The sequence below is a fragment of the Anolis sagrei genome, chromosome 9 (genome assembly GCF_037176765.1).
Source record: "Anolis sagrei isolate rAnoSag1 chromosome 9, rAnoSag1.mat, whole genome shotgun sequence".
NCBI classification, from domain to species: Eukaryota; Metazoa; Chordata; class Lepidosauria; order Squamata; family Dactyloidae; genus Anolis; species Anolis sagrei.
The window spans coordinates 32,651,853-32,678,918 of record NC_090029.1 but is presented as its reverse complement, the minus strand read 5'-3'; the positions used below and the strand labels follow the sequence as shown (position 1 = coordinate 32,678,918).

General features: G+C 45.5%; 1 protein-coding gene across 2 annotated transcripts in view; it reads right to left on the bottom strand.

The window, feature by feature from the left end:
• Positions 1 to 19,821, bottom strand: part of TM6SF1 (transmembrane 6 superfamily member 1) — a 32,793-nt gene extending 12,972 nt beyond the window's left edge. Inside the window, exons 1-6 of one of the 2 annotated variants that reach the window (XM_060755215.2) lie at positions 19,684 to 19,821; positions 6,816 to 6,919; positions 4,635 to 4,732; positions 4,309 to 4,412; positions 1,445 to 1,527; positions 180 to 301 (exon numbers count right to left, since the gene is read on the bottom strand). In XM_060755215.2, coding sequence (XP_060611198.2) covers positions 180 to 301; positions 1,445 to 1,527; positions 4,309 to 4,412; positions 4,635 to 4,732; positions 6,816 to 6,919; positions 19,684 to 19,775 — 603 coding nt within the window. In that variant the 5' untranslated portion in view covers positions 19,776 to 19,821. The remainder of the gene's footprint in view (positions 1 to 179; positions 302 to 1,444; positions 1,528 to 4,308; positions 4,413 to 4,634; positions 4,733 to 6,815; positions 6,920 to 19,683) is intronic. The other variant, XM_067471430.1, reaches the window with a different exon arrangement.
• Between the last annotated feature and the right edge of the window lie 7,245 nt (positions 19,822 to 27,066).

Genomic DNA, 27,066 nt, shown 5'->3' with positions numbered 1-27,066 from the left:
TCTTCCTAATGTTCAGATGGAATCTCCTCTCTTGTAGTTTGAAGGAGATTCCATCTGAACATTAGGAAGAACTTCCTGACTGTGAGAGCCGTTCAGCAGCTTATCACAGCTCTTACTTCATTCTAAATTTCCCTCTACATTTTCTTTACATGTAATTAAAATAAAAAGGAATAAAGTACCTTGGCCGATGAGTCCCCCGTTGCTGGAGGTTGATTATAGATATTGAATCCAGCCCATATCGGGAGGCAAATGTGCGGGATGCTTAACAAAGACGCAGCACAAACTCTTGTCCCATATTTTCCTGTTTGGCAACAAAACATATGAACAGCAGGTCATATGTTTTGAACTACGGCATGAAGCAACACACAGTGACAATGACACGTGTCTACTCAGAAGTATGCCTGAATTTCCTGAATCCATGGGCAGCAAAAAGTAAGTCCAAGGATTTAGTCTTATAAACACTTTCTTGGAATTGAGCTCCTATTATATTCAATAGGATAGACATGCCCTGATCAAAAAGTTAAAGAATTATAGTGCTCATCCTCATAACGACCCCTCACAAACTAATACCCATGCCAACATAAAGGCAGACCAGATAGCACACCAACTCTTGAAGAATGGGAAACCCAACTTTGCCACCAAAGTAGGAAAGAAACCAATAGCCAGACAACCAGAGATTGAGAACAACAACCTTCATGAACTCTTTACATCTACTGAATTGGACATGGCTCTCAATAAATGTAAAAATGGCAAAGCAGCTGGCTTGGATGATCTACGGATGGAACAAATCAAGAACTTTGGCCCAAAAGCAAGGCGCTGGCTGCTGGAGCTGATGAACAACTGCACTGCATCCTGTCAGATCCCCAAAATCTGGAGGAAAGCAAAAGTTATCGCCATCTTGAAGCCAGGCAAAGACCGTAATGACCCAAAAAGCTACAGACCAATCTCCCTGTTGTGCCACCTCTACAAAGTTCTGGAGAGACTTATTTTGCATAGAATTACGGAAAAAATAGACCCTTGTCTGATCCCACAGCAAGCTAGCTTCAGAAAAGGCAAAAGCTGCACATCGCAAGTGCTGAACCTGACTCAGCACATAGAAGATGGCTTTGAAAGGCAGCAGATCACAGGAGCTGTCTTCATAGACCTGTCAGCAGCCTATGATACTGTGAACCACCGCCTCCTCCTGAGAAAAATGTATAATATCACAAAGGACGACCACCTCACCCGCCTCATAGGAAACCTGCTACAAAACAGGAGCTTCTTTGTTGAGTTCCAGGGCCAGAGAAGCAGATGGCGGAAACAGAAGAATGGCCTGCCTCAGGGGAGCGTGCTTGCTCCATCCATGTTCAACATCTACACAAATGACCATCCTCATAATCAGATCTAAGGAAAGATCCTGAAAATAAGACCACTAAGCAAAGTCAATGAAGTGATGTTCCCTTACCCACAACATTTCCTGGCACAAAGACCATGATACTCATCATGATGGATCCCAGCCAATAGAGGCCAATCGTCCGGTAATTCTGCCTGCGACGGAAGAATCCAAATGTCATGTACCATTAGTGTATATAATAATAATACTAATAATAATTTATTCCTAGACTGCCCGCTCTCCTCAAAGGGAACTCAGGGTGGTTTACATACATATAAAAAGGTAAACATTCAATGCCATAATTTAAAATCACACAACATCAGAAATGCAAAATGAACAGTAGTAACCTCATTACCAGAAAATAATTAAGGTTGATATGACATACTGCTACTTAAATAAAGCATAATTGCACTAATAGAATGTAATTGCACAGAAACATATAACCCAGGCAATCAGATTATGAATATTTGAGCATTTTGCTAAAAGCGGTGCATACTATGTAAATTCAAAGATACTGGTCAAAATTTATGGGACATTATTGCTTTAATTCAAACAGGTAAGGTGAAGGTTTTCTCCTGACATTAAGACCAGTCGCGGCCGACTCTGGGGGTTGGTGCTCATCTCCATTTCTAATAATAATAATAATAACAACAACAACAACAACAACAATAATAATAGTTAAAGGTTTTCCCCTAACATTAAGCCCAGTTGTGTCCGACTCTGGAGGTTGGTGATCATCTCCATTTCTAAGCCAAAGAGCTGGCGTTGTCCATAGACACCTCCAAGGTCATGTGGCCGGGATGACTGCATGGATCGCTGTTACCTTCCCACATTTGCATGCTTTCAAACTGCTAAGTTGGCAAGAGCTGGAGCTAACAGGGCATAGGGTTACAGCCTGTGCTTGACAGGGTTACACTCCCCTGAAGGTGCAGGTTCTCAGCTTGGGAGTGATCCTGGTCTCATCGCTGAGCCTGGAGCCCCAGGTTTCAGAAGTGGTCAGGGGAGCTTTTGCACAATTAAAACTTGTGTGACAGCTGCGCCCGTACCTTGAGAAGTCTGACTTGGCCACAGTGGTCCACGCTCTGGTTACATCCCGTATAGACTACTACAACGCTCTCTACGTGGGGTTGCCTCTGAAGACTGCCTGGAAGCTTCAACTAGTCCAACGTGCGGCAGCCAGATTGCTAACAGGAGCGGGGTACAGGGAGCATACTACTCCTCTGTTGCGCCAGCTCCACTGGCTGCCATTTAGCTTCCGAGCACAATTCAAAGTGCTGGTGTTAACCTATAAAGCCCTAAACGACTCCGGCCCAGTTTACCTGGCCCTATGAACCATCAAGACTGCTAAGATCGTCTGGAGGGGTCCTGCTCTCGGTCCCACCGGCCTCACAAGCACGTCTGGTGGGGACGAGGGACAGGGCCTTCTCGGTGGTGGCCCCTCGACTCTGGAACTCCCTTCCACTGGAGATCAGAACTGCCCCCTCTATCTTGACGTTCAGAAAACAGGTGAAAAATTGGCTCTGGAAACTGGCATTTGAAGAATGAGTCAAGTTCCTGTGATATGGGTGGATGTCGACGAACAATGATTTATGATGACGACTGACGATTGTAATTATATGACTGTACTTTGCTTTTAATGTCTTTTTAATGATGTTTTTAATGATTGTTTGTAATATTGATGTTGGAAACCGGCCTGAGTCCCTCGATGGAGGTGAGAAGACCGGTATACAAAACTGCTAAATAGATAAATAAATAAATAAATAAATAAACAGCAGGAGCTCATGCCACTCCCCGGATTCAAATCAGCAAGTTCAGCAGCTCAGCGGTTTAACCCACTGCGCCACTGGGAGCTCCTTAATTCAAACAAGGGACAGATAAATACATCAAGCCTTTATTTATTTATTTATTTATTTATTATTTATTTATTTATTTGATGCATTTATTAACTGCCATTCTCAGCCCTTTAGGGCGACTCATGGCGGTGTACAACACATATAAAAGGCAATTTACAAAAAGGCAATTACAAACAACATATTAACTATACAACAATTACAAGTTACACTAAATAATCCGCTTCGTCTCATAGTGGAATCATAACCAATCTCATATTCCTTGTTCCATTCCAGTCATCTTTACCACATTGTTATAGCACTTAATTAAATGCCTTCTCGAACAGCCATGTCTTAAGGCTTTTTCGGAAGGACATGAGGGAGGGCGCCTGTCTGATGTCTGCAGGGAGAGTGTTCCACAGCTGGGGGGCCACCACCGAGAAGGCCCTCTCCCTCGTCCCCGCCAGACGTGCCTGTGAGGCGGGCGGGATCGAGAGAAGGGCCTCCCCAGACGATCTCAAGGTCCTCGTGGGCTCGTAGGCCAAGATGCGGTCCGAAAGGTATTTTGGGCCGGAGCCGTTTAGGGCTTTGTAAGCCAAAACCAGCACCTTAAATTGGGTCCGGTAGCAAATCGGCAGCCAGTGGAGCTGGGACAACAAGGGCGCTGTGTGCTCCCTGCATCCCGCTCCAGTTAGTAACATGGCTGCCGCGCGCTGAACCAGCTGAAGCTTCCGGGCCGTCTTCAAGGGCAGCCCCACGTAGAGAGCGTTGCAGTAGTCAAGGCAGGATGTGACCAGAGCGTGTACCACCGTGGCCAAGTCAGACTTCCCGAGATACGGGCGCAGCTGGCGCACAAGCCTGAGCTGTGCAAATGCTCCCCTGGTCACCGCTGAAACCTGGGGATCCAGGCTCAACGATGAGTCCAGGGTCACACCCAAGCTGCGAACCTGCGCCTTCAAGGCTTTATCCCTCCAATAAAAACAAAACTAAGCAAAACCAAAGTGGAAGGTTATTTTATTTTCCTTTAGTTGGAGTTGATATTGTAAAGCATGGAAGAGAAACAAATATCCCGAAAGCTAAAAGGCTAGGAAAAGAAAACCGGCTTACTCCCATGCAATCGCTGCCACCATCAAGAGATACATCAGATAATGAACGGAGCCATCCCAAAAGCAGATCATGTGGCCATAAGCAGTGTTCAGATAAGGTTCGCCCTGTGGAAAATCGGCACATGCCAAGCAACAAATGAGATTATTTCAGGGATGAAGGACTGAATGAAAACAACCTTCGAAGGAAGGAAGAAACCTAACAACATCCATAAGATACAAATATAAGAAGAGTTCTTTCTTTCTTTCTTTTTTTTTTTTGGCACATTACAGTTTGCAAAAAGACCTGTTATCTGAGATCCATAATCGTCAGGTTGCACGGCCACATACCTCTTTCAAGTAATGTGTCATGAATCCATCTATTATTCCATCATGTTCAAGGCCAATGATCAAGTTCACAATGCTGGTGAAAGCAAACACGGCATAGACTGCAGCAATAAGGAAAGAAAAAAAGGTATTAGGACACTTTATTGACACGTTGAATTCCATATACAGTGTTCCCTCACTTATTTATTTATTTACAGTATTTATATTCCACCCTTCTCACCCCGCAGGGGACTCAGGGCGGATTACATGTACATATATATGGCAAACATTCAATGCCATAGACACACAACATATATAGACAGACACTCAGAGGCTATTTAACATTCCAGCTTCTGGCCATCATGGGATCTGTTGCTTCACCCTCCGTTTGTGACACTGATGAAATACTTTCCTCATTCTTTGCATACTTCCTGGAGATTTTTATGGCCTCGAAAATCAGTTAAATTAGCCTCCCCACATAAGTGGTACCTAAATTTCCTACTTGACAGATGCAACTGTCTTTCAGGCTGCAAAGGTCGACAACAAGCTACACATTTTGGTCAGGAGCTCACTCTGACCCGGGCTGGCTTCGAACTCATGACCTTTGGGTCAGTAGTCCATATCGCTGGTGTTACGTTCCAGGACTACCCGGCGAAAAATGAAAATCCGCAAAGTAAGGATGCTATATTTATTTTAATATTTATACATTATTTTAGTAGCTATACACTATTTTAAGTCTTTACTAGCCATCCCCTGCCACGTATTGCTGTGGCCCACATGGGGATTCTGTATGGGAGGTTTGGCCCAATTCTATCATTGATGGGGTTCAGAATGCTCTGTGATTGTAGGTGAACTATAAATCCCAGCAACTACAACTCCCAAATGCCAAGATTCTATTTTCCCCAAACTCCACCAGTGTTCACATTTGGGCATATTGAGTATTCCTGTAGAGTTTAGTCCAGAACCATCATTGTTCGAGTCCACAGTAATCTCTGGATGTAGGTGAACTACAACTCCAAAACCAAAGGAAACTGCCCACCAAACCCTTCTGTTGGTCATGGGAAAACTGTGTGCCAAGTTTGGTTCCATTCCATAGTTGGTGGTGTTCAGAATGCACTTTGATTGTAGGTGAACTATAAATCCCAGCAACTACAACTCCCAAATGTCAACATTCTATTTCCCCCAAACTCCACCAGTTCACATTTTGGCCATATTGAGTATTCATGTAGAGTTTCATCCAGATCCATCATTGTTTGAGTCCACAGTAATCTCTGGATGTAGGTGAACTACAACTCCAAAACCAAAGGACACTGCCCACCAAACCCTTCTGTTGGTCATGGGAGAACTGTGTGCCAAGTTTGGTTCAATTCCATAGTTGGTGGTGTTCAGAATGCACTTTAATTGTAGGTGAACTATAAATCCCAGCAACTACAACTCCCAAATGACAAGATCAATTTTTTTGAGTGAAGGACATACATTGGGTTGTTAGGTGACTTGTGTCCAAATTTGGTGTCAATTCATCCAGCGGTTTTTGAGTTCTGTTAATCCCACTAACGAACATTACATTTTTATTTATATAGATATACTAGCTGTACCCGCCATGCGTTGCTGTGGCCAACCTTCCCTCTTTCTCTCCTTCTTTCCCTCCTTCCTTCACTCCCTCTTTCCTTCCTTCCTGTCTTTCCTTCTCTTCTTTCTTCCTTCTCTATCTCTTTCCTTCTTTCCCCCTTTTCTTTCTCTTCTGCTGTTTCTCTTTTCTTCCTTCTCGCTTTCCCTCTTTCCCTCCCTCTTTCTCTACATCTCCCCCCTTCCTTCGCTCCCTCTTTCCTTCCTTCTTTCCCTTTTTTCTTTCCTTCTCTCCTTCCTTCCTTTTCTAACTTTCCTTCCTTTCCTCTTTTACAGTTCTGACAGACTAGACAGAAATAAAGCAAACATAACCATGAGCTACAGAAGGCATGAGCAAACTTGGGCCTTCCAGGTGTTTTGGACTTCAACTCCCACAATTCCTAACAGCCTGAGGCTGTTAGGAATTGTGGGAGTTGAAGTCCAAAACACCTGGAAGGCCCAAGTTTGCCCATGCCTGGTCTAGTAAAAGCTAGCAATATAGTTCAGTCATAAGTTTTTCCAGTAAGCTGAGTCACAGAATACTCTCATACAATAGCTCTTTGTAAGCTGCTCCTATTTTCACTTGTATCATATACATACCATAAAATAGTGGGTCTCGTGGTGGCTTTCTTTTCACCAAAAACCGAGCTGCTACACCTACTAAGAGCAGAATCAACGATCCGAACGTTACAATCAGCCAGGAACTGCATTAAAAACAAAACAGAGGAAAAAAGATGGGGAAAATAAGATTTTTTGAGTTGTACAAACCAGAAAATGAAGCACCGGCTTGCTTCTCAAAGTTTTGGGAATTGTTTTGCGATTGTGCGTTGTTTTTAGGTCTTTGCCTCAAAAGTCTGTGACAAGAGAAGGTTTGGGCCCTTACACAATGCCCTATATCCCACAGCCCTATATCTCAGAATATTAAGGCAGAAAATCCCACAATATCTGCTTTGAACTGGGTTATCTTTGGGAAGTCTGAGCGAAGGAAGATCGATGCTTTTGAACTATGGTGTTGGAGGAAAGTTCTGAGAGTGCCTTGGACTGCGAGAAGATCCAACCAGTCCATCCTCCAGGAAATAAAGCCCGACTGCTCACTGGAGGGAAGGAGACTAGAGACAAAGTTGAAGTCCTTTGGCCACATCATGAGGAGACAGCAAAGCCTAGAGAAGACAATGATGCTGGGGAAAGTGGAAGGCAAAAGGAAGAGGGGCCGACCAAGGGCAAGAGGGATGGATGGCATCCTTGAAGTGACTGGACTGACCTTGAAGGAACTGGGGGTGGTGACAGCCGACAGGGAGCTCTGGCGTGGACTGGTCCATGAGGTCACGAAGAGTCGGAGGCGACTGAACGAATGAACAACAACTACAACTTTGTCCACACTCAGATAATGTGGGATTTCCTGCCTTGATATTCTAGGGTACAGAGCTGTGTGGAAGGGCCCCCAGTTCAAAGCAGATATTGTGGAATTTTCTGCCTCAATATTCTGGGATATAGGGCTGTGTGGAAGGCCCCTAAGTTATCTGAGTCCAGGCTGCCATATATTCCAGTTCAAAGCAAATAATGTGGGATTTTATTCAGTTGTGTTTTATCATTTTATCATTTTATCATTTTGTGTCATGCACTGTGTTTGATTTTCCATTATGTTATTTTCCATTATTTATTTAAATTGAATGGTTTATTTATGTTATTGTGATGTTATTTTTGTTATTTATATTTTATTTTGCTGTAATGTATCATAGAATCCTAGAATCAAAGAGTTGGAAGAGACCTCCTGGGCCATCCAGTCCAGCCCCATTCTGCCAAGAAGCAGGAATATTGCATTCAAATCACCCCTGACAGATGGCCATCCAGCCTCTGCTTAAAAGCTTCCAAAGAAGGAGCCTCCACCACACTCCGGGGCAGAGAGTTCCACGGCTGAACGGCTCTCACAGTCAGGAAGTTCTTCCTCATGTTCAGATGGAATCTCCTCTCTTGTAGTTTGAAGCCATTGTTCCGTGTCCTACTCTCTGAGGAAGCAGAAAACAAGCTTGTTCCCTCCTCCTCCCCTGTGGCTTCCTCTGACATATTTATACATGGCTATCATATCCCCTCTCAGCCTTCTCTTCTTCAGGCTAAACATGCCCAGTTCCCTAAGCCGCTCCTCATAGGGCTTGTTCTCCAGACCCTTGATCATTTTAGTCGCCCTCCTCTGGACACATTCCAGCTTGGGCTTGGCCTCGTGTAAGCCACTTCCAATTCCCCTTTGGGGAGATGGTGGCGGGGTATAAATAAAGATTATTATTATTGGGTTGTTGTAGGTTTTTCCGGTCTATATGGCCATGTTCTGGAGGCAATTTTTCTCCTGACATTTCGCCTGCATCTGTGGCAAGCATCCTCAGAGGTAATGAGGTCTGTTGGAAGTAGGAAAAATGGGTTTATATATCTGTGGAATGACCAGGGTAATGTTTCAGCTGATCACCTTGATTTGCATTCAATGGTCTGGAAGCGCCACAGATATATAAACCCATTTTTCCTACTTCCAACAGACCTCATTAACTCTGAGGATGCTTGCCACAGATGCAGGCGAAACGTCAGGAGAAAAATTGCCTCCAGAACCTGGCCATATAGCCTGGAAAAACCTACAACAACCCAGTGATCCCGGCCATGAAAGTCTTCGACAATATTATTATTATTATTGTATTGTCGAAGGCTTTCATGGCCGGAATCACTCAGTTCTTGTGGGTTTTTTTGGGATATATGGCCATGTTCTAGAGGCATTTCTCCTGACGTTTCGCCTGCATCTATGGCAGGCTTCCTCAGAGGTCTGAGGAAGCCTGCCATAGATGCAGGCGAAACGTCAGGAGAAATGCCTCTAGAACATGGCCATATATCCCAAAAAAACCCACAAGAACTGAATTATTATTATTATTATTATTATTATTATTATTATTATTATTATTATGTGGAAGGGACCTAAGAGGCGGCACGATAGCCACGTTTAAGTATTGGAAAGGATGTCACCTTGAAGAGGGAGCAAGCTTGCTTCCTGCTGCTCCAGATACTAGCACATGAAGTAATGGATTCAAACTGCAGGGGGAAAAAGATAAACATCAGGGAAAACTTCCTGGTGCAAGGAGATGTTCAGCAGTGGCATACACTGTGCATCTTTGCACGGCAGAAGGGGTTTGGACTGGGTGGCTCCATCAGCGTTGCCTCTGAAAAATCCTACAACTCTCTTGGGAAGACAAGCGGACAAATGTCATCGTGCTGGAAGAAGCAAAGACCACCAGCACTGATGTGATGGTCCTCCGCCATCAACTCTGCTGGACCGGCCACATTGTTCGGATGCCCGACCACCGTCTCCCAAAGCAGTTGCTCTTCTCCGAACTTAAGAATGAAAAACGGAATGTTGGTGGGCAGGAAAAGAGATTGAAAGATGGGCTCAAAGCCAACCTTAAAAACTCTGGCATAGACACTGAGAACTGGGAAGCCCTGGCCCTTGAGTGCTCCAGCTGGAGGTCAGCTGTGACCAGCAATGCTGTAGCATTTGAAGAGGCACGAATGGAGGGTGAAAGAGAGAAATGTGCCAAGAGGAAGGCTCGTCAAGCCAACCCCAACCGGGACCACCTTCCACCTGGAAACCGATGCCCTCACTGCGGGAGAACATGCAGGTCAAGAATAGGGCTCCACAGTCGCCTACAGACCCACCGCCAAGACACCAATCTTGGAAGACAATCCAACTCAGACAATGAGGGATCGCTTGAGTAAGTAAGTAATAAGTAAGTACACTATGCATCTTTGCATGGCAGAATGGGTTTGAACTGGGTGGCTCCAGCAGTCTATACCAATTTGACGATTCTATCTGGCATGTCATTCTTTACAAGCTCTTCTCCCTCTATATACCAAGCAATACCACAGTCCAAATCCAGAATAAGGAAGAAAGGGAAATGGAAACTGATGCAATATCCTTCTTCTTTCCTGCTCCAGCTGCTGCTCATATGACTGGAGAGAGTGTGCGAGCAGGCAGCAGCAACAAAGAGGAAGAGGAACAGGTTTAAGGTAAAGGTTTTCCCTGATGTTAAATCCAGTCGTGTCTGACTCTGGGGGTTGGTGCTCATCTCCATTTCTAAGCCGAAGAGCCAGCGTTGTCCATAGACACCTCCAAGGTCATGTGGCCGGCATGACTGCATGGATTGAAGACAAACAACTGGAAAAACTGACACGATATGAGGATTTAAAGATCGAACTGCAAAAACTCTGGCACAAGCCAGTCAAGGTGGTCCCAGTGGTGATCGGCACACTGGGTGCAGTGCCTAAAGACCTTGGCCTGCACTTAAACACAAAAATCTGTGCTGACAAAATCACCATCGGCCAGCTGCAAAAGGCCACCTTACTGGGATCTGCACGCATTTTTTGCCGATACATCACACAGTCCTAGACACTTGAGAAGTGTCCGACGTGTGATCCAATACAACAGCCAGAAGAGTGCCTACTGTGGACTCATCTTGTGGTGTTTCTAATAATAATAATAATAATAATAATAGGTTTTCCCTGACATTAAGCCCAGTCGTGTCTGACTCTGGAGACTGGTGCTCATCTCCAATTCTAAGCCGAAGAGCCGGCGTTGTCCATACACACCTCCAAGGTCATGTGGCCGGCATGACTGCATGGATTGAAGACAAACAACTGGAAAAGCTGACACATTATGAGGATTTAAAGATCGAACTGCAAAGACTCTGGCACAAGCTTGTAAAAGTGGTCCCAGTGGTGATCGGCACACTGGGTGTAGTGCCTAAAGACCTTGGCCTGCACTTAAACACAAAAATCCGTGCTGACAAAATTACCATCGGCCAGCTGCAGAAGGCCACCTTACTGGGATCTGCACACATTATTTGCCAATACATCACACAGTCCTAGACACTTGGGAAGGGTCCGACGTGTGATCCAATACAACAGCCAGAAGAGTGTCTACTGTGGACTCATCTTGTTGTGTTTATAATAATAATAATAATAATAATAATAATAATAATAATAATAATACGAAATCCAGCATATCGATCTCATTTGTTGTGACATACTGTGTTTTTGTGTCAGAATAATAATAATAATAATAATAATAATAATAATAGGTAAAGGTTTTCCCCTAACATTAAGCCCAGTCGTGTCCGACTCTGGAGGTTGGTGCTCATCTCCATTTCCAAACCGAAGAGCCGACATTGTCCATAGACACCTCCAAGATCATGTGGCTGGCATGGCTGCATGAAGCCCTGCTACCTTCCTGCCAGAGCGGTACCTATTGATCTACTCATATTTGCATGTTTTTGAACTGATATGATGATAATAATAATAATAATAATAATAATAATAATAATACATTTGTATTCCGCCCTATTTCCCCGAGGGGAAATACTATTGATCTACTCATATTTGCATGTTTTTGAACTGATATGATGATGATGATGATGGTGATGATGATGATGATGATAATAATAATAATAAAAATTGTATTCCGCCCTATTTCCCCGAGGGGACTCTGGGATGATTCCAGCATACACAAACACAAAGGCAAACATTAAATGCCTTGAAATAACGAAATACACAGAAAGGTAAAGAGCCGACGTTGTCCATAGACACCTCCAAGATCATGTGGCCGGCATGGCTGCATGGAGCCCTGTTACCTTCCTGCCAGAGCAGTACCTATTGATCTACTCATATTTGCATGTTTTTGAACTGATATGATGATGATGATGATGATGGTGATGATGATGATGATGATGATGATGATGATGATGATAATAATAATAATAAAAATTGTATTCCGCCCTATTTCCCCGAGGGGACTCTGGGATGATTCCAGCATACACAAACACAAAGGCAAACATTAAATGCCTTGAAATAACGAAATACACAGAAAGGTAAAGAGCCGACGTTGTCCATAGACACCTCCAAGGTCATGTGGCCGGCATGGCTGCATGGAGCCCTGTTACCTTCCTGCCAGAGCAGTACCTATTGATCTACTCATATTTGCATGTTTTTGAACTGATATGATGATGATGATGATGATGATGGTGATGATGATGATGATGATGATGATAATAATAATAATAATTGTATTCCGCCCTATTTCCCCGAGGGGACTCTGGGATGATTCCAGCATACACAAACACAAAGGCAAACATTAAATGCCTTGAAATAACGAAATACACAGAAAGGTAAAGAGCCGACGTTGTCCATAGACACCTCCAAGGTCATGTGGCCAGCATGGCTGCATGGAGCCCTGTTACCTTCCTGCCAGAGCGGTACCTATTGATCTTAGTCACATTTGCATTTTTTCGAACTGCTAACAGGTTTGGAGAGATGCATTGAAATCAGCCACAGAGTATTGAGGACAGGTCCTGCAAGGAGCCCCGTGATGCCCACCCTTGACAGGGACCTGGCAGCCAACCCGCTTGTGTTAAAGCATATCGGTTTCCAGGTCAGAAGGCATATGACTTCTTCTAAACCAGCCAGGCCCCTGGCACTTGTCTTTGATAGATGAATGCCCTGGCACTTCCTCTGTAGAAAGCAGCTGTTAGCTATTGTTGTTCTTCTCTCCACATAATGTCCCTCGCAGGCAGGGAGAGAACAGCTTCTAAAAATACGACCTCAACTTATGCAAGCAGCCCAAAGAACTGTGCCTTCTCTCTCTCCACTATTTGCTCAGAGTTTCCCCAGAGGCGGTGTCCACACATGGCATCAGAAAAAAGGGTGGCTGGCATTTCCCGCATCTACAGAACTTAAAATGCAACACTTAAGTCCCAAATACAGGAGCAAGAGGCAGGAAAAAACAGATGTAGAATCATAGAATCATAGAATCAAAGAGTTGGAAGAGACCTCCTGGGCAATCATCCAGTCCAACCCCATTCTGCCAAGAAGCAGGAATATTGCATTCAAAGCACCCCTGACAGATGGCCATCCAGCCTCTGTTTAAAGGCTTCCAAAGAAGGAACCTCCACCACACTCCGGGGCAGAGAGTTCCACTGCTGAATGGCTCTCACAGTCAGGAAGATGTTCCTCGTGTTCAGGTGGAATCTCCTTTCTTGTAGTTTGAAGCCATTGTCCCATTGCGTCCTAGACTCCAGGGAAGCAGAAAACAAGCTTGCTCCCTCCTCCTCCCTGTGGCTTCCTCTCACATATTTATACATGGCTCTCATCATCTCTCCTCTCAGCCTTCTCTTCTTCAGGCTAAACATGCCTAGCTCCTTAAGCCGCTCCTCATAGGGCTTGTTCTCCAGACCCTTGATCATTTTAGTCGCCCTCCTCTGGACACATTCCAGCTTGTCAATATCTCTCTTGAATTGTGGTGCCCAGAATTGGACATAATATTCCAGGTGTGGTCTAACCAAAGCGGAATAGAGCACGGGGAGCATGACTTCCCTGGACCTAGACACTATGCTCCTATTGATGCAGGCCAAAATCCCATTGGCTTTTTTTGCCGCCGCATCACATTCCTGGCTCATGTTCACCTTCCTCCCCATGAGGACTCCAAGATCTTTTTCACACGTACTGCTCTCGAGCCAGGCATCGTCCCCCATTCTGTATCTTTGCATTTCGTTTTTCCTGCCAAAGTGGAGTATCTTGCATTTGTCACTGTTGAACTTCATTTTGTTAGTTTTGGCCCATCTCTCTAATCTGTCCAGATGTATTCATTATTGAGAGGCCAAGATGAAGTACTTTGCCCACATCATGAGAAGAAAGGAAAGCTTAGAGAAGACAATTATGTTGGGGAAAAGGGAAGGTTATGTTGTGGTTATGTTTTTTGTTCTGATGTATTTTGGGCTCAGCCTCTTGTAAGCTGCACCAAGTCCTGCGGGAGATGGTAGCGGGGTATAAATAAAAGTTTATTATTATTATTTTTATTAAGGAAAACGGGAGAGGGGCCAACCAAGGGCAAGATGGATGGATGGTGTCCTTGAAGTTACTGGTTTGACCTTGAAGGAGTTGGGGGTGGTGACGGTCGACAGGGAGCTCTGGCATGGGCTGCTCCATGAGGTCACGAAGAGTCAGAAACGACTGAACAAATGAACAACAACATTCATTATTGATTTTGTTTCAATGCCATAGTCTTCTCCACTCGTGGGTTTCACTTACACTGTGTGGATAATGGGACTGGAAATCCTGTAAAATTTAGGCATCCAAAAGTGTCCCCAATGATAACTTGAATGAATGCTCTGTCAGCTCCATGTCCCCATGAGAGGACATAAGAGAAGGATGGTAAAACATCAAAACATCCAGGTGTCCCCTGGGCAACATCCATGCAGATGGCCAATTCTCTCATACCAGAAGCGACTTGCAATTTCTCAAGTCACTCCTGACACACACACACAAAAGGCAAACCTGGGGTTCTACTCATTCCTAGTTATTCTTGTCCATCTGTATACTTTTTCCCATTAAACTCAGTCAGTTTCAGCATGACCGAGGCTGGAGCCACACCAGGAACATAATTCAGCTCCAGATCACAGGATTTTGCCCAGACTAATTTGTAATAACACTACGGGGAGATTTATTTTTTTTATCGTGTCAGGAGCAACTTGAGAAACTGCAAGTTGCTTCTGGTATGAGAGAATTGGCCATCTGCAAGGACGCTGCCCAGGGGACGCCTGGATGATTTGATGTTTTTATCATCCTTGTGGGAGGCTTCTCTCATGTCCCCGCATGAGGAGCTGGAGCTGATGGAGGGAGCTCATCCGCCTCTCCCCGGATTTGAACCTGCGACCTGTCGGTCTTCAGTCCTGCCGGCACAGGGATTGAACCCAGTGCGCCACCGGGGGCTCCTACGGGGAGATGGTGGCAGGGTATAAATAAAGATGATGATGATGATGATGATGATGATGATGATGATGCATCACAGGCGCGCTTGGCAGGGACGAGAGACAGGGCCTTCTCAGTGGTGGCCCCTCGGCTATGGAATGCCTTGCCGGCAGACATCAGACAGGCACCTTCGTTGCTGGCGTTTAGGAAAAAGGTTAAGACCTGGCTTTATGAACAGGCGTTTGGTTGAACAGTGCAATCAATCAAGGAAGACGGTAAATGGAACATAGGAATGGCACAAGGATTATGAGAACGGATCTGATTTCACTGAGGCGTTATGTTGTGTGTGTTGACTGTCCTGTTCTGTTTTGTTAACTGTTGTGGATTGATGTTGTTGATCCTGTTTGTCGCACGTGTTGCGTTTTAATTGCACTGACACTGTTAATAATTTGTATCATGTAAACCGCATAGAGTCGCCTGTCTGGGCTGAAATATGCGGTATAGAAATAAAGCAAATAAATAAATAAATAAATAAATATTATTATATAATTATATTATTATAATTATTAATATAATTATTATAATAATATAATTAAATATTATAACATAACCTCAGCAAGCGGGAGTACATGACCTGACTTTTGTACATGACCTGACTTTTGTTCCTGGATTATATGTCACTTCATACTTGGCTCTGCTGCAAGTCGCTTTTAGTCACTTCTGGTGTGAGTGAATCAGCCGTCTACAAAGACGTTGCTCAGGGGATGCCCAGATATGTTGCAATCTTGCAGGGAGGCTTTTCTGCGCCCTACACCACTGGAGAAATTACACTGTTTAGCTGGTGTTGCACCACCCGACATCTGTTGGGAAGTAGCAGCCAGTAATGAAAGGACCAAGGCAGTGACATTTCCAGCCCATCCTCTGTTTGGATATCATCCAGCAAGCCAATGCCTTATATCAAGAAATATCTTCCTAAGGACTACAGAGATACTCGCAGGAACACCTCAGCAAGCAAGAGTCCAAAAGTGGCAGGCTAAAACCCAGAACCTCAACCAATGGCTGATACCAAATGAGAGACTCCCCCCTGGGCACACAGAAAACTGGGAGACTTGGAAGGCGCTGAACAGACTGTGCTCTGGCACCACGAGATGCAGAGCCAACCTTCAGAAATGGGGCCACAAAGTGGAGTCCACGACATGCGAGTGTGGAGAGGAGCACACCACTGACCACCTGCTGCAATGCGACCTGAGCCCTGCCACATGCACCATGGAGGACCTTCTTACAGTGAAACCAGAGGCACTCCAAGTGACCAGCTTCTAGTAAAAGCAAACCTAATATAACACCAAATTTTTAACTTTGTTTGTGTTTCTAAATACATTATAACTGTATCCTCAATTCGCTTCTGACATGATAAACAAATAACAACAAATGATCTATATATGGAGCCCAGAGTGGTGCAGTGGGTTCAACCCCTGTGCCGGCAGGACTGAAGACCGACAGGTCGCAGGTTCGAATCCGGGGAGAGGCGGATGAGCTCCCTCTATCAGCTCCAGCTCCTCATGCGGGGACATAAGAGAAGCCTCCCACAGGGATGATAAAACATCAAATCATCCGGGCGTCCCCTGGGCAACGTCCTTGCAGACGGCCAATTCTCTCACACCAGAAGCAACTTGCACTTTCTCAGGTCACTCTTGACACGACAAAAAAATCTACATAAATAAAAATGTAATGTTCATTTGTGCGATTAACATAACTCAAAAACCACTGGACAAATTGACACCAAATTTGGACACAAGACACTTATAAGGCCAACAAGTGACCATCACTCATAAAAATACTGTTTCCAAGCTACAAGCGTTCTTCTCCTTGGACTTCTTTGACAGCATCCCAATCCCTGTGTATTTCCAATTTCCTATTCCTGGACTGCAACTCCCAGCAATCATCCAGATAGATAGATTAGACAGTGATAGATATGTAGGTAGGCAGATCAATCAGGAGGACTGCTGGGAGTTGCAGTCCAAGAATAGATAGAGAATGGAAAAATATTCCAGAACACCTGGAATATTCTGGGCACCACAATTGATGAGAGATACTGACAAGCTGGAATGTGTCCAGAGGAGGGCGACTAAAATGATCAAGGGTCTGGAGAACAAGCCCTATGAGGAGCAGCTTAAAGAGCTGGGCATGTTTATCCTGAAGAAGAGAAGGCTGAGAAGAGACATGATAGCTATGTATAAATACGTGAGAGGAAGTCAGAGGGAGGAGGGAGCAAATCAAGGGTCTGGAGAACAAGCCCTATGAGGAGTGGCTTAAAGAGCCGGGCATGTTTTGCCTGAAGAAGAGAAGGCTGAGAAGAGACATGATAGCCATGTATAAATACATGAGAGGAAGTCATAGGGAGGAGGGAGCAAATCAACGGTCTGGAGAACAAGCCCTATGAGGAGCGGCTTAAAGAGCTGGGCATGTTTTGCCTGAAGAAGAGAAGGCTGAGAAGAGACATGATAGCCATGTATAAGTATGTGAGAGGAAGTCATAGGGAGGAGGGAGCGAACTAGTTTTCTGCTGCCCTGGAGTCTAGGTTGCGGAACAATGGCTTCAAACTACAAGAGAGGAGATTCCATTTGAACATTAGGAAGAACTTCCTGACTGTGAGAGCTGTTCAGCAGTGGAACTCTCTGCCCCGGAGTGTGGTAGAGGCTCCTTCTTTGGAAGCTTTTAAACAGAGGCTGGATGGCCATCTGTCGGGAGTGCTTTGAGTGCAATTTTCCTGCGTCTTGGCAGGGGGTTGGACTGGATGGCCCATGAGGTCTCTTCCAACTCCAGGATGAACTTCCTGACTGTGAGAGCTGTTCAGCAGTGGAACTCTCTGCCCCGGAGTGTGGTGGAGGCTCCTTCTTTGGAAGCTTTTAAACAGAGGCTGGATGGCCATCTGTCAGGGGTGCTTTGAATGCAATTTTTTCTGCTTCTTGGCAGAATGGGGTTGGACTGGATGTCCCATGAGGTCTCTTCCAACTCTTTGATTCTATGATTCTAAATATCTCTGCATCAAACATTTCTAGCAAATAAAGTTCTGGGTGCATGGGGAATTTTATATTCATTTTTTCCCCACATTCTGTATGTATCATTTTCTAATATTCCTTTGTTTTACTGCAAGATCACCACATGTGGTAAAATGAACCTTCATGGAATTTACACTTCCAACAGTTATTGTCCAAATTCTTATACATTGTAGCCAATTTTATAGCCGTTCAGCAGTGGAACTCTCTGCCCCGGAGTGTAGTAGAGGCTCCTTCTTTGGAAGCTTTTAAACAGAGGCTGGATGGCCATCTGTCGGGTGTGCTTCGAGTGCAATTTTCCTGCGTCTTGGCAGGGAGTTGGACTGGATGGCTCATGAGGTCTCTTCCAACTCCAGGACGAACTTCCTGACTGTGAGAGTTATTCAGCAGTGGAACTCTCTGCCCCAGAGTGTGGCAGAGGCTCCTTCTTTGGAAGCTTTTAAACAGAGGCTGGATGGCCATCTGTCGGAGGTGTTTTGAGTGCAATTTTCCTGAGTCTTGGCAGAAAGGGGTTGGACTGGATGGCCCATGAGGTCTCTTCCAACTCCAGGATGAACTTCCTAACTGTGAGAGCTGTTCAGCAGTGGAACTCTCTGCCCTGGGAGTGTGGTAGAGGCTCCTTCTTTGAAAGCTTTTAAATAGAGGCTGGATGGCCATCTGTCGGGGGTGCTTTGAGCGCAATTTTCCTGCTTCTTGGCAGAATGGGGTTGGACTGGATGACCTATGAGGTCTCTTCCAACTCCAGGATGAACTTCCTGACTGTGAGAACTGTTCAGCAGTGGAACTCTCTGCCTCGGAGTGTGGCAGAGGCTCCTTCTTTGGAAGCTTTTAAACAAGAGGCTGGATGGCCATCTGTTGGGGGTGCTTTGAGTGCAATTTTCCTGCTTCTTGGCAGAAAGGGGTTGGACTGGATGGCCCATGAGGTCTCTTCCAACTCCAGGATGAACTTCCTAACTGTGAGAGCCGTTCAGCAGTGGAACTCTCTGCCTCGGAGTGTGGCAGAGACTCCTTCTTTGGAAGCTTTTAAACAGAGGCTGGATGGCCATCTGTCAGGGGTGCTTTGAATGCAATTTTCCTGCTTCTTGGCAGAAAGGGGTTGGACTGGATGACCCATGAGGTCTCTTCCAACTCTGTGATTCTATGAAAGTGGGAAAAGAGGAAGGGAAAGAAAAGAGGGGAAGGAAGGGAAGAGGAAGAGAAAGAAGGAAGGAGAGAAAGAAAGAAGAGAAAGAGGGAGGGAAAATTGGCCACAGCAGGGGGGGTCAGCTAGTTGGCTCATAAAATCATAAACACATGGGGAAAAAGTTGATAAAACTTCCAAAACTTTGTTTTTGAGGGAGGAACAGCCTACAACACATTTTGCTCAAAGAATGTCTTATAGAGTCTCAACCAGGTATGGGCAAACTGGAGCCCTCCAGGTGTTTTGGACTTCAACTCCCACAATTCCTAGCAGCCGGTAGGCTGCTAGGAATTGTGGGAGTTGAAGTTCAAAACACCTGGAGGGCTCCAGTTTGCCCATGCCTGCTTCTCATCAATCCTGAGGATGGTGATGGTGCCCCCAGCAGCTCTCTTCCCACCCAGCCCTTTCTTCTCTTCTCCCTTTCCTCTCTTCTTTTGTGGACTGAGTGGGGATCCTTCCTTACCTGCCGCTGGCTGCCAAGGTGTTGAAAAGGTAAGTGACCGGGATGGCAGAGAGGGACAAGACGAAGACCCCGGTAGCCGCCGAGGCGCTCATCCTAGCAGCTCTCGGGCTCCTTCTCTCCTTTCCTCCCTCTCCCTCTCTCTCTAGTTAGGAGGGAGGGGCGAGGGAGAGAGCTGCCCCCCCCCCTGCTCTTTCTGTTCAAGTGGAGCACAGTCAGTTCCTGTTTCAAAGCCTGCATGCATTCAAACCTGAAAGAATCCCACACCTTGTGTGACTGTGGAGCAGAACAAGACACCTCTGCATCTGTATTCTTGTCCATCGTGCTCTGTCTCATGTGTTGTTGTTGTTCATTCGTTCAGTCGTCTCCGGCTCTTCGTGACCTCATGGACCAGACCACGCCAAAGCTCCCTGTCGGCCGTCACCACCCCCAGCTCCTTCAAGGTCAGTCCAGTCACTTCAAGAATGCCATCCATCCATCTTGCCCTTGGTCGGCCCCTCTTCCTTTTGCCTTCCACTTTCCCCAGCATCATTCCCTTCTCTAGGCTTTCCTGTCTCCTCATGATGTGGCATTCAAAGGACTTCAACTTTGTCTCTAGTCTCCTTCCCTCCAGTGAGCAGCCGGGATTTATTTCCTGGAGGATGGACTGGTTGGATCTTCTCGCAGTCCAAGGCACTCTCAGCACTTTCCTCCAACACCACAGCTCAAAAGCATCTCTCTTCCTTCGCTTAGCCTTCCCTAAGGTCCAGCTCTCACATCCGTAGGTGACTACTACAGGGAAGACCATGGCTTTGACTAGGCAATGGATCTTTGTTGCCAGTCTGATGTCCCTACTCTTCACTATTTTATCGAGACTGGACATTGCTCTCCTCTCAAGAAGTAAGCGTCTTCTGATTTCCTGGCCACAGTCTGCATCTGCACTCATCTTTGCGCCTAGAAATACAAAGTCTGTCACGGCCTCCACATTTTCTCCCTCTATTTCCCAGTTGTCAATCATTCTTGTTGCCATAATCTTGGTTTTTTTGATGTTTAGCTGCAACCCGGCTTTTGTGCTTTCTTCTTTCACTTTGATTAGAAGGCTCCTCAGCTCCTCCTCGCTTTCGGCCATCAGAGTGGTGTCATCTGCATATCTGAGGTTGTTAATGTTCCTTCCAGAAATTTTCACCCCAGCTTTGCATTCATCAAGCCCCGCACATCGCATGATGTGTTCTGCATACAAGTTAAAAAGGTTGGGTGAGAGGATGCAGCCTTGCCGGACGCCTTTCCCAATCTTGAACCTGTCTGTTGTTCCGTGGTCAGTTCTGACTGTTGCTACTTGGTCCTTGTACAGATTCCTCAGGAGAGAGGGAAGGGGGCTTGGGATGCCCATCCCACCAAGAACTTGCCACAATTTATTATGATCCACACAGAGGAGGAATTGCTGGAGGCTACAGACAATGCCGGTGCTGTTGCCCGTTTTTGGTCGAAAGATATTTCGCCGCCTGCACCCCTTCTATTTTTTGTCAGTTTTATGCTAATTTATGCAATGCTTTTGATACGAAATAAAAAGTTCCTGTTGAAAGTTAATGTGGTCTTATATCATATATATACAAAAAATTATTGACCTGGCACACGGAAGAGGAAATAGTAAAAGATTCTATGGTTAGATGGGCCCAAAATATAGGCCAAGAGATAAAAATGTCCCAGTGGGAAAAGACATGGAAGAGAAGAATGAAATACACTGCATGTCAAAACCTAAAGGAAAATAGGTTCTTGTGGGTTTTTTCGGGCTATATGGCCATGTTCTAGAGGCATTCTCTCCTGACGTTTCGCCTGTATCTATGGCAAGCATCCTCAGAGGTAGTGAGGTCTGTTGGAACTAGGAAAAAGGGTTTATGTATCTGTGGAATGACCAGGGTGGGGCAAAGGACTCTTGTCTGCTGGAGCTAGGTGTGAATGTTTCAACTGACCACCTTGATTAGCATTTGATTGCCTGGCAGTGCCTGGAGCAAACTTTTGTTGAGAGGTGATTAGATGTCCTTGTTTGTTTCCTCTCTGTTGTTGTGATATTGCAATTTTAGTTTTTTAATACTGGTAGCCAGATTTAGTTCATTTTCATGGTCTCCTCCTTTCTGTTGAAATTGTCCACATGCTTGTGTATTTCAGTGGCTTCTCTGTGTAGTCTGACATGGTGGTTGTGAGAGTGGTCCATCATTTCTGTGTTCTCAAATAAAATGCTGTGTCCAGGTTGGTTCATCAGGTGCTCTACTATGGCTGATTTCTCTGGTTGAATTAGTCTGCAGTGCCTTTCACGTTCCTTAATTCGTGTTTGGGCAATGCTGCTGCGTTTGGTGGTCCCTCTGTAGACTTGTCCACAGCTGCAAGGTACACGGTAGACTCCTGCAGAGGTGAGAGGATCCCTCTTGTCCTTTGCTGAACGTAGCATTTGTTGGATTTTCTTGGTGGGTCTGGAGATAGTTTGTATGTTGAGTTTCCTCATCTGCTTCCCTATGCAGTCAGTGATTCCCTTGATGGATGGCAAGAACCCTTTTCCTCTGGGTGGGTCTTTGTCTTGACTCTCGTGGCTCCTTCTCGGTTGTCTTGCAGCTCTTCTGATGCCTGAGGTGGAGTCTCCATTGGCCTGGAGAGCCCAGTTGAGGTGGTTCAGTTCATCTTGGAGGAGGTGGGCTTCGCAGATTCTTTTTGCATGGTCTGCCAAGTGGAGGAATTATTGGAGGCTACAGACAATGCCGATGCTGTTGCCCGTTTTTGGTCGAAAGATATTTAGCTGCCTTTTTTTTGGTCAGTTTTATGCTAATTTATGCAATGCTTTTGATACGAAATAAAAAAGTTCCTGTTGAAAGTCAATTTAGTTAATGTGTTGTCCAAGGCTTTCATGGCCGGAATCACTGGGTTGCTGTGAGGTTTTCGGGCTGTATAGCTATGTTTCAGATTGAATATGGCCATAGGTAAAGGTAAAAGTTTCCCTTTGACATTAAGTCTAGTCGTGTCCGACTCTGGGGGATAGTGGTCATCTCCATTTCTAAGAGCTGGCGCTGTCTGTAGACGCCTCCTAGGTCATGTGGCCGGCATTTTATTTATATATTTAGTAAAGGTACAGTCAAGGTATTCCCCTGACATTAAGTCCAGCCGTGTCCGTCTTTGGGGGATGGTGGTCAATAGGGGCCATTTCTAAGAGCCAGCGTTGTCCATAGACATCTCCAAGGTCATGTGGCCAGCATTTTATTTACAGCAAACAGTTTCTGAGAAACCCTGATTAAATTTGTTCTACTTTAGATGTGAAGCCTGTGATCCATACTGGAATTGCGTATAATAATTGGGCTGTTACCTTTGCTTGGAAGACCTTTGTTGCAGCTGGTATATACTGGCCGCCTTTGGTGTAAAAAAAGCGAATTATTGCTTTACTACTGGATAGGGCATTTTGTACTGCCACTTTTTGGTGGCATCCCCAGGTACCTGAGGCTTGGAAGGTAACCCCTAGATATTTAAAACTGGAAACTTGTTCAATTAAGTTATTTCCTATGTACCAGTTACGCCTGGCTTGCTTTTTTGAGAATACCATGATTTTGGTTTTACTATAGTTTATTTTTAGCTGGTTTTTCTCACAGTATTGGTAGAATGCACTCAGCACTCGCTTGAGTCCTGCCTTGGTGTAGGATATGAGGGCAGCATCATCTGCATACAACAATAGGGGTATATTGGTGGATGAGATTTTAGGGGGATGTCCATTTGGTAGTGAAACATGGGTGGCCAGGTCATTCAGATATAAGTTAAACAGAATAGGGGCCAGGATGCACCCCTGGCGCACCCCCCTATTTACTGCTATTGGTTTTGAGAGGTTGCCTTGTACTCCACAGCATTGTCCGACTCTGAGGGGTCGTGCTCGTCTCTATTTCTAAGTTGAAGAGCCGGCGTTGTCCATAGACGCCTCCTAGGTCATGTGGCTGGCATTTTATTTATGTATTTACTAAAGGTACGGTCAAGGTTTTCCCCTGACATTAAGTCCAGTTGCGTCCGACTCTGGGGGTTAGTGCTCATCTCCATTTCTAAGCCAAAGACCCGGCGTTGTCCGTAGACACCTCCTAGGTCAAGCGGCCGGCATTTTATTTATGTATTTAGTACAGGTAAGGTCAAAGTTTTCCCTTTACCTGTACCTCTGGGGATTGGTGCTCATCACCATTTCTATGAGGCGCTGCTGTCCATAGAAATTTCCAAGGTCATGTGGCCGGCATGACTGCATGGAGCGCTGTTACCTTCCCACTGGAGTGGTACCTATTGATCTACTCATATTTGCATGCTTTCAAACTGCTAGGTTGACAGAAAACACAAGGTTCCTTTTCACATCTGAATAAGAAGCAAACTCAAGAGCAGCCAGAATAAGTTGAAATCCAAAACACCTGGAGGGCCAAAGTTGGCCCATGCCTGAACTAGTGGCTTAATAACAATGGGTGGGCTCCTCATTGATAACAATGGGTGGGCTCCAAGTGCACTTTAAGTGTCTGCAGCCTTTGGAACTCTCTGCTGCAGACACGAAAGGAACAAATAATAATTTTGCAAAGGTGGGCTTCATGCATCAAGTTGAAGTCCAAAACACCTGGAGGGCCAAAGTTGGCCCTTGCCTGAACTAGTGGCTTAATAACAATGGGTGGGCTCCTCATTGATAACAATGAGCGGGCTCCAAGTACACTTTAAGTGCCTGCAGCCTTTGGAACTCTCTGCTGCAGGCACAAAGGGAACAAATAATAATTTTGCCCAGGTGGGTTTCATGCATCAACTTGAAGTCCAAAACACCTGGAGGGCCCAAGTTGGCCCATGAACTAGTGGCTTAATAACAATAGGTGGGCTCCTCATTGATAACAATGGTTGGGCTCCAAGTACACTTGGAGCCTTTGGAACTCTCTACTGCAGGAACTAAGGGAACAAATAATAATTTTGCAAAGGTTGGCTTCATGCATCAAGCTGAAGTCCAAAACACCTGGAGGGCCCAAGATGGCCAATGCCTGAAATAGTGGCTTAATAACAATGGGTGGGCTCCAATTACACTTTAAGTGTCTGCAGCCTTTGGAACTCTCTGCTGCAGGCACGAAGGGAAGAAGTAATAATTTTGCAAAGGTGGGCTTCATGCATCAAGTTGAAGTCCAAAACACCTGGAGGGTCCAAGTTGGACTAGTGGCTTAATAACAATAATAGGTGGGCTTCAAGTACACTTTAAGTGTCTGCAGTCTTTGGAACTCTCTGCTGCAGGCACGAAGGGAACAAATAATAATCTTGCCCAGGTGGTTTTCATGCATCAAGTTGAAGTCCAAAAGACCTGGAGGGCCCAAGTTGGCCCATGCCTGAACTAGTGGCTTAATAACAATAGGTGGGCTGGGTTGTTGTAGGGTTTTTTTTGGGCTATATGGTCATGTTCTAGAGGCATTCTCTCCTGACATTTCGCCTGCATCTATGGCAAGCATCCTCAGAGGTAGTGAGGTCTGTTGGGGCTAGGGAAGTGGGTTTATATATCTGTGGAATGACCAGGGTGGGGCAAAAGACTATTGTCTGCTGGAGCTAGGTGTGAATGTTTCAACTGACCACCTTGATTAGCATTTGATGGCCTGGGTGTTGTTTGGTGTGGCTTGTTAGTGCCTGGGTGGGCTCCTCTATACATTTTTAGATCTTTGGTCACGCTGAATTCAAAAAACACTTAAAAACAATAAAATAATTAAAACGAAGAACAATTTTAACAAATATACACTTACTGGTATTTCAATGGGAAGTGTGGGCCTGCTTTTGGCTGATGAGATAGGATTGTTGTTGTTGTTGTTATTGTTGTGCGCTTTCAAGTCATTTCAGACTTAGGTTGACCCTGAGCAAGGGTCGGGTAAATGACCTTGGAGGGCCACATCCGGCCCTCGGGCCTTAGTTTGAGGACCCCTGGTCTGGAGGCATTCTCTCCTGACGTTTCGCCTGCATCTATAGCAGTGTTTCTCAACCTGGGGGTCGGGACCCCCATGGGGGTCGCGAGGGGGTGTCAGTTGTTGTTGTTCATTCGTTCAGTCATCTCCGACTCTTCGTGACCTCATGGACAAGCCCACGCCAGAGCTCCCTGTCGGCCGTCACCATCCCCAGCTCCTTCAAGGTCAGTCCAGTCACTTCAAGGATGCCATCCATCCATCTTGCCCTTGGTCGGCCCCTCTTCCTTTTGCCTTCCACTTTCCCCAGCATCATTCCCTTCTCTAGGCTTTGCTGTCTCCTCATGATGTGGCATTCAAAGGACTTCAACTTTGTCTCTCGTCTCCTTCCCTCCAATGAGCAGCCGGGCTTTATTTCCTGGAGGATGGACTGGTTGGATCTTCTCGCAGTCCAAGGCACTCTCAGCACTTTCCTCCAACACCACAGCTCAAAAGCCTCTCTCTTCCTTCGCTCAGCCTTCCCTAAGGTCCAGCTCTCACATCCGTAGGTTACTACAGGGAATACCATGTCTTTGTTGCAAGTCTGATGTCTCTGCTCTTCACTATTTTATCGAGACTGGACATTGCTCTCCTCCCAAGAAGGAAGCGTCTTCTGATTTCCTGGCCACAGTCTGCATCTGCAGTAATCTTTGCACCTAGAAATACAAAGTCTGTCACAGCCTCCACGGGGGTGTCAGAGGGGTCGCCAAAGACCATCAGAAAACATTGGTCATGGGGATTCTGTGTGGAAAGTGTGGTCCAGTTCTGTCGATGGGGTTCAGAATGCTATTTTATTGCAGGTGAACTATAAATCCCAACAATTACAACTCCCAAATGGCAAGGCCTATTTTCTCCAAACTCTGCCAGTGTTCACATTTGGGCATATTGAGTATTTGTGCCAAGTTTGATCCAGATCCATCATTGCTTGAGTCCACAGTGTTCTCTGGATGTAGGTGAACTACAACTCCAAAACACTCAAGGTCGATGTCCACCAGACCTTCCCAGTATTTTCTCTTGGTCATGGGAATTCTGTGTGCCCAGTTTGATTCAATTCCATCATTGGCGGAGTTCAGAAGGCTCTTTGATTTTAGGTGAACTATAAATCCCAGCAACTCCAGCATTACCAAATGACAAAATCAATCACCCCCAACGTCTACAGTATTCAAATTTGGAAGTATTGGGTATTTGTGCCAAATTTGGTCCAGTGACTGAAAATACATCCTGCATATCAGATATTTAGATTACCATTCATAATAGGAGCAAAATTACAGTTGTGAAGTAGCGACGAAAATAATATTATGGTTGGGGGTCACCACAACATGAGGACCTGTACTAAGGGGTTGCGGCATTAGGAAGGTTGAGAACCACTGATCTATGGCAAGCATCCTCAGAGGTAGTGAGGTCTGTCGGAACTAGGCAAAAGGGTTTATCTATCTGTGGAAAGACCAGGGTG